This window comes from Artemia franciscana, chromosome 7, assembly GCF_032884065.1.
Source record: "Artemia franciscana chromosome 7, ASM3288406v1, whole genome shotgun sequence".
Taxonomy (NCBI): domain Eukaryota; kingdom Metazoa; phylum Arthropoda; class Branchiopoda; order Anostraca; family Artemiidae; genus Artemia; species Artemia franciscana.
The window spans coordinates 29,320,196-29,331,537 of NC_088869.1; the positions used below are offsets into that span (position 1 = coordinate 29,320,196).

Sequence of the window (11,342 nt, forward strand, 5' to 3'; positions counted from 1 at the left end):
ACTCTGTGAGATCGACAGAGCTATGGAGCTGGTTTGTCTTGTATGATTTGTATCTGCTCAGATTTCTTGAAGTATATCTTTTGATACCAGCAGTTGAATTATAAGAGAGTATATATTGATCTCTGTGCTCTGCGGGAGAGTATGGTCAGCAAGACTCTTGGCTGTTAGTGGAATTTTGTGGTGTTTGAAGCATTCTACCATTTTACGTCGCAGGGTATACTGTGCAGACGTCAGCATATTACATTCAAATAGGCAGTGATCTATTGTTTCATTCTTAAGATTACATGACCTGCAAAGGGGGGACGAGGGAACTTCGCCACTTGAATTAGGAATCTGATATGAAAATGCCTGAAAATTTAGCCCATTTGAACCTGACCGAATCCTATGATAAATCTTGGAAAGGTGCTTACTTGGGAAAGGTGATGGGGTAGGATTCTTATTAATTATCAGTACCTCTGTAAATCTCCAGCGGTAAATATCTCTAATGGGGATTGGTCTCCCACTTGGCTGGTCAATATTTAAAGCATTTTTGGCTATTTCATCTGCCTTATGGTTACCTATTATACCTGAGTGGCTTGGAATATACTGTATATGAGTTAAAATACCTTTTGAAGCAAAAATATCAATAATCCTAAGACAAAGAAATGTGTCAATATCCATCTTATTTTGAGAAGCTGACGAAAGAAGCTCTAGGCTTGACAAAGAATCAGAATATATTATAATATTATTAATATTAACTTTCATATATTCATTAACCATGAGGAAATCTAGTGCCATGATTATGGCGTTTAGCTCGGCAGACATTACAGATGAATTATCTTGTAATCTCTCTCCTAAAGCGATATTATGGGTTGGGAAGAAAGCTCCGCTTGCCACTTTCTCATTCATTTTGGACCCATCTACAAAAATTTGGAAATAGTTTTTATAAGCAACATTATTTATTTCGGCAAATTTTTTCTGAATAAAAGAAATGGGGGTAAGTTCTTTGGTCCACTTTGAGAAGTCAGTCTTTATTATGGGGGTTGACCAACTCCAAGGGGGGGTTTGGGGGAATGTGGGTGCAATAGATTTTACTGGCACTGGGAACTTCTTCTGGATATTTGCATATTCATTTGCAACGCCTCTAAACATAGATGGATTTCTTAACCAGTTATGCAGGGTATGAGAATCATTGGCTTCAATTTTTGTAAGGTACTTAATTAGTAGAGATCTTCTTCTTTCATTTATTGGTGATAGTCCACTCTCAGTAAGCAGAAACTTAGTTTTTGTTGATTTCCTAAGACCAAATATAAGACGAATTATATCATTTTGTGTCGTTTCGATTTTTTGCATGTGGGTCTTAGCACAAGCACCATACACTATGAGGCCATAATCAATATGGGGTCTTATATATGATTTATAAAATTGGATTAGTGTTTTTTCATTACAGCCCCAAGGTGTGGCTATTAGCCTTTTAATTATTCTTGTTTTTCTATAGCACTTTTTTATTGTATTTGTGATGTGGAGGTGGAAATTTAGTTTTTGGTCAAGTATGAGCCCTAGGTAATTAATTTGATTGTCCTCTGGGATAAGTATTCCATTTAATGTTAGCCTAGCATCATAATGATTTCGCTTATGGTGGAATTGGATAATTTTTGACTTTGTGGGTGCAGTAGGTAAAATGGACTTTTGGGAGAACTTTTCAAATTGGAAAAGTGCATTTTGCAACTTTGAATGCGTAATCTCGAAGGTATTGCCAGTTGCCCATAATACCAGATCGTCAGCGTACTGTAGATTGGTATGTGGGAGGTTCATGTCCCACAGAAAAAGTGAAAATAGGAGGCAGCTCAGGACTGCACCCTGTGGAAGGCCTTTGGTTATTGAAGTTTTGGGTGAAGAGGCTGAACCTACGCAAACAATGAAACTTCGGTTTTCTATAAAGGATTTTATGAAGGATACAAGTTTGGGGGGTAGTCCAAGGTTTGTAAGTTTAACTAATAGAATCTGGTGGTCAACATTATCATAAGCTCCTTCAAAATCTAGGAATGCAGCAGTTAAGACATTATTTTTTGATAGGGATTCATTTATTGCATTTGTTAACACTATGAAAGCATCTGTTGATGAGTGGTGTTTCCTGAAGCCAGTTTGAGTATGAAGTATCAGATTATTCTTCTCAACAAACCAAAGCAGCCGATGGTAAATCATTTTCTCCATTAATTTTCCCAGTACTGGGGTAATCATTATGGGTCTATATGACTGAGGGTCATGTTTAGGTTTATTTTTCTTTAAAATTGGTATGAGAGATGAACATTTCCAGATATTAGGGAATGTGGATGTAGCCCATGCATGGTTATAGCAATTTAGGAGCTCCTGTTTGTACAAAGGGGAAAGATTCTTTATCCATATAGGGTGTATATTATCATAGCTACTTGTAGCATTGGCCTTGATATGCTGAATTGCATTATTCAATTCATGTATCGAGAAGGGATGGTTTATATATTCTGAACCTGGTCGGGGCTGGTAAATAGGATTTGTCATGATTTGTGTGGTGATATTTGGTTTTTTGATGTTAGCTTTTTTGAGAAAAGAGAGGCAAATAATTTTGCCTTATCAGTGTCGTTATCATAGTGGGAATTCTCATGTATTAGTTCATACATAAGAGGGTTGGAGGATGTTTTTTTCCCACAGATTTTGCTTATAAGTCTATGTATTCTTGGCTCAGATGTTTCTCTGGAAAGATTATTTGCAAAATTATTCCAATAATTATATTTGGCATTAGTTATTGTTCTCTTGAGGTTAGCCTCTGCTTGTAATTTACTTAAATATGTGTCAGGGGATGGTTTTCTTAGGTATGCTCTCCTAGTTGCATTTTTTATTCTCCACATAATTTGGCAATCTTTTGTCCACCATGCTTTAGGGGTGTGTTTAGGGATGGTTTTCCTAGGTGAAGTTCTGGGGATAGCTTGATTAGCTGCATTTGTTAATATTGATGTCATAGCTTCAGCACACGTGTCAGCAGTTACAACTGAGGTATGAGATTTCTGGGTTAAACTTAGGACGTCTTCGTTAAGCTTATTTCTAAACATGGTCCAATTTGCTTTGGTGTTGACATATTTAGGGATATGTGGGAGAATGTTGGCTGGTTCATTTAAAGAGGATACTATTGCAAAATGGTCAGTGCATAGATTTTCAATTTTCTTAATATAAGCTCCTAAAACAAAAATGAGTATCTTCTTATTCTTCTTATTTGATATTGTTAATACTTTTTTCCACTTTCCAACCAGGCATTTTCGGGCGACCTTGTTGTGAGCTAGTGCGTTCCAACGAGATATTTTTGATTAGCAATCATATTGTAGCCACTAACAAAGGTTAGTTGATCAGCATCACTGTAGATAAATTCAGACAGCATTATCAAACTCAATAATTTTTGGTTACTACATTCTTTTTGCGAACAAACTATTCCTCCCATTGAGTCCAACATCTGCGGTCCAGTGTATTTTTGTCAATCACTGAATAATCAGTTCGTATTATTCATAGTTGGGAAAGCGAACAGAAATGTGGTGAGCCAGCGAAGCGGTTCGTTATTGTCCCATCTCACAGGTATGACTAAACTGAGTGGACTATCCATGATATCGAAACGAGGGGTTTGGATTAAATTTCATAAAATACAGAAAAATCTAGCATTAAGTTCTAATCGCACTGCAACAGAAAAATTAGCCGGTATTTCATAAATAGTGGCAGAGGGATTTACGAAGTGGCGGGACTATTTGAAAATTGCCACAACTGCTATCCTAGGCAGTGCACTAAATTTATTACACCCCGGTCCAAATGCAATGGCAGCAACCACAGCCACAGTTGATAAGAAACACGGTGAGAGACAATGTGAGAATGATGCCATACGCCAGACAGAACACAAGAACAAGGCATGACCTAGTGTCAGTGTCCACTAAGAACAGGTTTGAAATCCTTGAAAGAGAAGACAATATGAGTGATATTGGAGATACTGTGAATTGTGCTGTTGCAGAGGGTATTATTTCAGACGAGGACTTTCCTAAACTTGGACAGAACCCTAGTACAAGTGCAGTTTTCAAAAGAAGAAGGACTGAAAACATACCTCCCCTCCCATCACCTACTGTAACTGAACAGGTTTCAAGCAGGGTCAGAACAGTGGGAGAAATGGACATTCCAGAGAAGGAACTGAACAGTGAATGTGTGATCTTCACACCAGTGGAAGAAGATCAGATCTTTCCAAACAATATGATATTGTTGAGAATACTGAAAGGAGTTGTGCCAACAGAGGACTTAGAATTTGTGTGCAACAAGGAACGGAAAAAATTAAGTGTACACATGAAGAAAAGTGAAACAAAAGACAAACTACTTGCAACAGCCAAGCTAGGCAAAATTGATGTTATGTGTCAAGAAAGGAAAAGGCACTCTAGAGGAGTCATCAGAGGAATTGGCAAGGAATATTCAGTGGAAGACATTAAAGCAGAAATTGTCAGTGAAGCAAAAGTTTTGGAAGTAAGACGACTCAAGAGGTTCAACAAGGAATTGAAAAAATTAGAAGACAGTTTTGCAGTGATGGTTATTTTCGAAAGTATGTCTCTGCCTGAGTCAGTGGGATTCATTGGACGTAAAAGAACCGTTTCTCAGTATAACAGACCAGTATTACAGTGTTTTATGTGTCAGAAATTTGGACATAGAAAAAATGAGTGCAGAGCCACAACCCCTACGTGCTTAAGGTGCAGTAAAGCACACCATTCCAAAGACTGCCCCCTCAAAAATGAAGAAGCTACAGTTAGAAAAGAGTTGTATTACTGTAGGAATTGTGGTGGAAAGCATGCAACAACCTCGGCTCAATGCCCAGCGAGGAATAAATCTCAGATGGTCAATAGGATTGCTGAGCAGCAGCAGATGGGCATTCGTAGGGCAAATGTGACTTATCAGTCATATGCAGCAGCTCTTAATAAAAAAGCAAGCACTGCACATGCTTACATAACGACGATAACTGCAAGAAGCTCACAGACAATGGTACCCGTTGAAAAGGTGGAACAGATGAAAAAGGATGCAGTGCAGACTGCACTTGAGGCAGTGACTGCAGCATTGGTGATAAAGCCAGATCTCATTAATATCACCAATCTGACAGTGGACCAGAGTGTTTTAAAAATATGTACAGCGTTAGAGTTCATAACGGGTGTAAAACCAGATGCCACCAAGATTGCTGCTGGAATTGCAAGATCTAACAGCATTGGAAGCAACTCTCAGGGAGTCACAACCTCAGAAAAATGAACTTGTCCCTACTATCTTGGAACGCACAGTCTATACTCATACATAAAAAGGACATGCTACTAGAATACTCATCCAAGAATGATTTGGATGTATTGTGTATCCAAGAAACTTGGCTACACCCGTATATACAAATGAATTTCAAGGGCTACAGCGTGATACGGAGAGACAGGATTGATCAGAAAGGAGGAGGAGTGATAATAGGGATAAGAAAAGGAATAACTTTCAAGAAAATAAGTTTCAGAAATTCAGGATTGTTGGAGAAAAATGGAATAGAATTAGTTGCTGTGAAAGTGTTTTCGAAAAACCTACATGCATTGAATATTATTAATATTTATAATCCACATGGAAATAACAAATCAGTGGGTACTTCAATGCAAGCTATTATAGACGAAATTCCAGGTAATAAGAAACATATCATTGTAGGAGACTTTAATGCTCATTCTGATGTTTGGTGTAGTTGTGGAACAAATAATGAGGCAGGAAATAGCCTTCAAAGATTCATGTTAGATACCCCTGAATCGTGCCTGTTAACACCCAAAGACTTCCCGACACGCATTAATTATTCTAATGGTTCATACACAACAATAGACTTGGCTTTTGCCTCACCAAGTTTGGCAAATAGTCATACAATATATACTGTGAATGAACCCACACTTTTCAGCGACCACAACCCATATGTCATCCAGTGGAAACAACAAGACCAGGACAGTGAACCATCAAGCCCTAGATTTTCGATCCAGAAAGCTAACTGGTCAGAATTTGATGAGGCGTTGAAATCCATGGAGATAGATAAAATGCTTATGCTTGCGGAGGAAGTAGACCAAAAAATAGAAATCTTCAGGGGAAATTGCTGGAGGCAGCAGAAAAAACAATTCCAAAGAATAAGCATAACCTGAAAGGACAGAAAAGTACACCCTGGTGGAATGAGGACTGTGAGGAAGCTAAAAAAGAACTGAAGAAGAGAAGACACGAGTATGACAGAATCCCAACCCTAGACAGATATATAAAGGTGAAGCAAGCTCATGCTAGATTTAGAAAGAAAGTGAAGGAGGCAAAACGGCATTCCTGGCACACATTTGTGGAAAATCTAGATTTTAGAGAGTCCAGTACAAAAGTATATAGATTCATCAAGTGCATGAACACAAGAAACCAAGCTAGGGAGGATAATCCGCCAATTGTCGTAAATGGGGAAATGTTAGTGGATAACATAGATAAAGCAAATGCTGGAGCAGAATATTTGAAGAATGTAATAGGAAGACAGGACCCCTTCAAAGACGACTGTAACAGAACAATTTGGAAGTTCAAGAAAGTATCCCAAAAGAAAAAAATGGAAGATTATAACAGACCATTCACAGAAAGAGAAGTAAATGAGGTCGTGAAAAACCTGCCAAACACCACACCAGGAGATGACCTTATTTACCCAGAATTTGTCAAAAGATTGCCTGAAATATGGATGAAGGAACTGCTGAAGATCATAAATATAGCATGGAAATCCGGATATTTCCCCAAGATTTGGAAAAAAGGGACAGCGATTATGATACCAAAACCAGGAAAAGACTCAGAGAAGATTATGAATTTCAGATTCATAACCCTTTTACCAGTATTGGGGAAAGTCTATGAAAGGCTAGTAAAAAATAGACTCTCATGGTTGACAGAAGAAAAGAAAGGGCTCAAAGATTATCAGTGTGGATTTCGGCGTAACAGAAGTACTTTGGAAAATTTGGTCTTACTCCAAAGAGATGCATTATATGTATTACAGAATGGCAAAATAATGATAGTGGTATTTTTGGATGTGCGAGGAGCTTTTGACAATTTGGTTCATCGAAAAATGCTAGAAGGAATGATGGCAATGGGATTGGTTGGAAACATTGTACAGTTTGGAATGAGTTACCTGGCAGAACATACTGTTGTTGTAAAAGTTGGCCAATCAGTTTCCACAGTTGAGTAGAACCAAAGAGAGGAGTTCCGCAGGGGTCTGCACTTGGGCCAGATTATTACAATATTGGAGTATATGACATGCCATTAGAAGATGATGAGTGCAGACCATCCATTTTTGCTGATGATAATGCATTCTGGATAATTGGAGATAATATGAAGGAAGTAGTAAAGAAAGCACAGGTAATGATGACACAGTTAGAACATTGGGCAACGTCAGCTGATCTGGAATTCTCACCAGACAAAACCCAGGCTATGATGATAAGCAACAGAAGAATCGAAACACCGGAGAAGTTGACAATGTGTGGAAAGGAAGTGCAATACGTAACAAATGCGCGTTTCTTAGGATACACAGTAAACAACAAGATGACTGGAAAACAACACGTAGAACAGACAAAGAATAGTTGTATCCGAAGAATGAACTTGCTACGAATGATCTCAGGAGCAAACTGGGGACCTAAACCGGAATTTCTCCTAGAGTTCTATACTAAGTACATACGGGCAAAACTCGAATATGCGTCAATAATCAGCGCGTCAGATTGTCAATCAACATTGTCAAAGTTGGACACAGTACAAAATTCAGCACTCCGGATTGCATACGGGGCAAGAAAATCTACACCCATAGGCTTCATGTTATCAGAAAGTGGCTTAGAAGATCTTCAGACAAGAAGAAATATGCATATCCTCAAATATACGTCAAAAGTATGGTTGGCAGACAAAAACCATCCAGTTAAGTCCCTGATTGTAAAGCCCGGACTAGTATACGCCAACAACCAAACAAAGAAAAGGAAAAACTACTATGTCCTTGAAAAGGCTGAAGAACTGATGAAAAATCAAGGAATGCGACTAAACTTTTCAGAAATGCTGAGTGTGTGCAACCCTCGACGTCCACCACCATGGGAGGTGGACAAGTTGGTTTGCGAGACCAATTTTGAAGAAAGGAAGGCCATTGTACCAGCATTTTTAGCAATGAAAGCTGAAAAATATCATGGGTATCTAGAAATATATACGGACGGTTCGAAAACGGAAAACGAAGTTGGTGCCGCCTTTGTCATCCCTAAATCTTGGATAGCTGAAAAATATAAGCTGCATCCCAGGACCTCCATCTTTCAAGCAGAACTCCTGGCAGTCAATAAAGCAGCAGAGCACCTCATTTCAACACAGATATGGCTGCAACGCATTCTTGATATGCACTGATTCGAAGAGTGTGGTATCAGCATTGAAGAATATTCATGCAAAAAATATAACAAGGGAAGTCCTCATTACATGTGAAACGATAAGTAAATTGATTGATGAAGGAAGCAGTGTGGTTCTGCACTGGATTCCAGGGCATAGAGGGATAGAAGGAAATGAAGCGGCAGACCAGGAAGCCAAAGATGCACTTGCTAATGGAACATCTGTGGAAGAATTCGCACCAACAGTCATCAACAACATTCGATCGGCCATGCAACAGATGCGAGTAGCTAGAGCACAACATATCCAAGACGTTACTGGAAATATGTTTGCTCTTAAGAAAACAAAACTTCAGCCTACTAAAATCTACTCGAAGCTCAGTAGAGAGCAAATAAGAATAATCTTCAGACTACGTTCAGGTCATGCTGGATATGGAGTATTCAAAGCAAGAATGTTTGGTGAAGATGGGAATTGCAGCATATGCAGTGTACCAGAGACAAGGGAACATCTACTTCTGAGGTGTCCTGCGCATGAACAACAAAGACTAGAAGTGAAAAGATATTGTCGGACTAGGAATATCCATCTTACAGTGGAAACTATGTTGGGAGAATGCGAAAATATTGAAGACAGTGTAGAGATGTGTAAGCTGACATGTTCATACGTATCGAAAATTAAGTCAGTGATTTAGTAGGAAGTTATATAATTAAGTGAAGTGGCGGACTGTAAAGCTCAATTTATATCAATAGAAGAGAAGGAATCAACCAAGAGAACAATGTCCTGAGGCTCGAGAAGAAGCAGAAAGGACTTTAATTCGACGACGACGACGACTAGGCAGTACACTAGCACTGCAAAGTAAAAAGCATTGTGTCCACAATTTATTATTTATTGTTTAGGCCAGGGCACTTTGTAACAAAGGAGTTGTTGTAAAAAACTTCAAAATGGGTTCATTTAGTTAGAATTTGAAAGGGCTGTTGCCCATTTTAACAGTAGAGAGGGATTGTAGGTCAAGGACCCCCCTCCAGCGCCTGCCCTCTCCCCAAACATTTTCAATCAACATTTTAAGGTAGCCGTTATGTTGCACGTAGTTGAATGACTTGGAAATTATGTCTTTGAGGATGAAAACCACCAGTGAAAATTTCAAGGATGGCTATCATGAGGAAAATTGTTTTGATCTTGCAGTTATAGAAGAGAAATGAAGGTACTTTAACAATAAAATATGCTTTATTTACTGCTAACATGTCTCTTACCTGAAATAAGACATAAGAAGGCGCATTTTTTAGTTATTCGCAATTTTTCCCATTGAAGGGCTTGGAAGAAATTTTGATGTAATTCATAAAAACCTTCAGAATTTGATCAGACAATAAAACAGTGAACATTACAAGAGTAAACATGAAATTATCTGAAAATTGTAAAATAGTATTTAAACGATTTTGGAGGTATTGCCGTTTATTTCCAACAACGCTGAAACTTGGACTTACACCAAAACCAATGTTGATTTTATAATTTGCTCTCGTGATTGCTGATTAACATTACTCGTGAACAATTTGTCCGCGAGAAAAAGCTTATTATTAAGTGACAATAGCCGCATTTGAAACACTGCGTTTAGTATACTTGTATATGTCAGTTTTACTGCAGAAATAACTGTAATTGTTCCTCCCAAAATTAACATATAAGGACCTATAAAACGTATGTCTCCGCAATAGAATTTTTGATTTTAGTAGAGCTTTGAAGATCAGTTTTAGTATATTGTCAAAAATAATTATCTCCCATTTTTGATCAACTGTACTTCAGCACTGTAGATCAATTTTTTCAAGCATTGTAACTTTCTAATTCCTCATTTGTCTTACTTTTTTCCAAAGCTGTGATGGACTGAAAATTAACCAGAATAACGACCAAAAAAAGAAGACAACCAAACAAATTTCGTTTATGTCTAATTCAAAAGCAATACCTAGGCTGAATTTCAAAAGATAATTATTTTCGTTTTTATTGGTTACAGCGTATTGCTTACAGTTTCCTTACTAGTTGCGGTGATGGGCCTTTCCTTGTACTTTTGATTTGGATGTTATGCTATGTAATAAGTATTTTGTTAAATAATACGCATACACTTTGCAAATCAAATCTAACTAAAAGTACTATCAGCGTCACCTCAACATGGCTGATAATTTCGAAAACAGCTCTACAACAACAAGTTTAACTAGCTATAAACTTAATTTTTCTGGAAGCTTGAAAATACAACCAGCTAGTTTTGAAGAAATTTTGTGCAGTCTGCAATTCACGAATTTTATCTGTCAACTTCAAGTTCTGCGGTTTCTTTTCATAAGAAAAAACTTTTATTCACTTTTTCTATTATTTTGCAAGTGGACAATTTATCGAATTTAGTCATATAATTGACCATAAAATTAATACTCCCTAATTAACACTCTGCAATAAAAAGCCCATCTCCCCCCTCCGAGGAAAATATCTTCAAAAAACATTCTCATTGAAGCAAATTTATTCAGAAAATTTACTACCCACTGAAAACTCCCCTAGACAATCCCCTCCCCCTGTGGAAAACTCCCATGAAAAATGTCTCTATGTTTCCCAATAACAAATACTGTCTTTAAGAAATGGACAAATTGCAAAACTTAAAAAGACACTTTAGGCAAATTGCAAAACCTCGAAAGGTGCATTTTAATGCCGACAAATCCTTGGTTTCCCCATCAGATAAATACTGAATTAGTTTTAAGGGAGAGACGAGAAGAGAATGAAGGTTATAGTATAGTCCCCAAGGCCGTCACCTGGATTTTTTTGTGGGGGGGGGATGCAGATGGAACAAAAAATACATAAAAATATCAAATTGATATCTACTCCCTTATGATTTCTGAGAATATTTCTGGTGTACGCTGTTGTCGTGAGAGTAAAGAGTAAGATTAAACCCAAAATAATCGGAATTTATTCCGTATAGGAGGGGGTTATCCCTGCCTCAT

At 37.8% G+C, this 11,342-nt stretch overlaps 3 protein-coding genes across 4 annotated transcripts in view; 2 read left to right on the forward strand and 1 right to left on the reverse strand.

Moving 5' to 3' along the window:
• LOC136029127 (cystathionine beta-synthase-like) overlaps positions 1 to 3,251 on the reverse strand; it is a 193,653-nt gene extending 190,402 nt beyond the window's left edge. The window contains exon 1 of one of the 2 annotated variants that reach the window (XM_065707206.1): positions 3,186 to 3,251. The gene's annotated coding sequence lies outside the window, so the exon portion shown is untranslated. The remainder of the gene's footprint in view (positions 1 to 3,185) is intronic. The other variant, XM_065707207.1, reaches the window with a different exon arrangement.
• The window catches only part of LOC136029129 (uncharacterized), a 337,007-nt gene that overhangs the window by 11,088 nt on the left and 314,577 nt on the right, over positions 1 to 11,342 (forward strand). The gene's annotated exons all lie outside the window — the stretch shown is intronic.
• LOC136029658 (uncharacterized) lies at positions 7,285 to 9,064 on the forward strand. Its single transcript, XM_065708160.1, has 2 exons — positions 7,285 to 8,218; positions 8,301 to 9,064. Exons 1-2 carry the CDS (start codon positions 7,285 to 7,287, stop codon positions 9,062 to 9,064), a joined length of 1,698 nt encoding a protein of 565 aa, XP_065564232.1.

Bases quoted from the DNA above. Each gene is read 5' to 3' on its own strand.
- LOC136029658 (XM_065708160.1), top strand. From the start codon at position 7,285: ATGCCATTAGAAGATGATGAGTGCAGACCATCCATTTTTGCTGATGAT. The intron at 8,219-8,300 runs GTTCGAAAACGG...GCTGCATCCCAG, and splicing joins TCTAGAAATATATACGGACG to GACCTCCATCTTTCAAGCAG.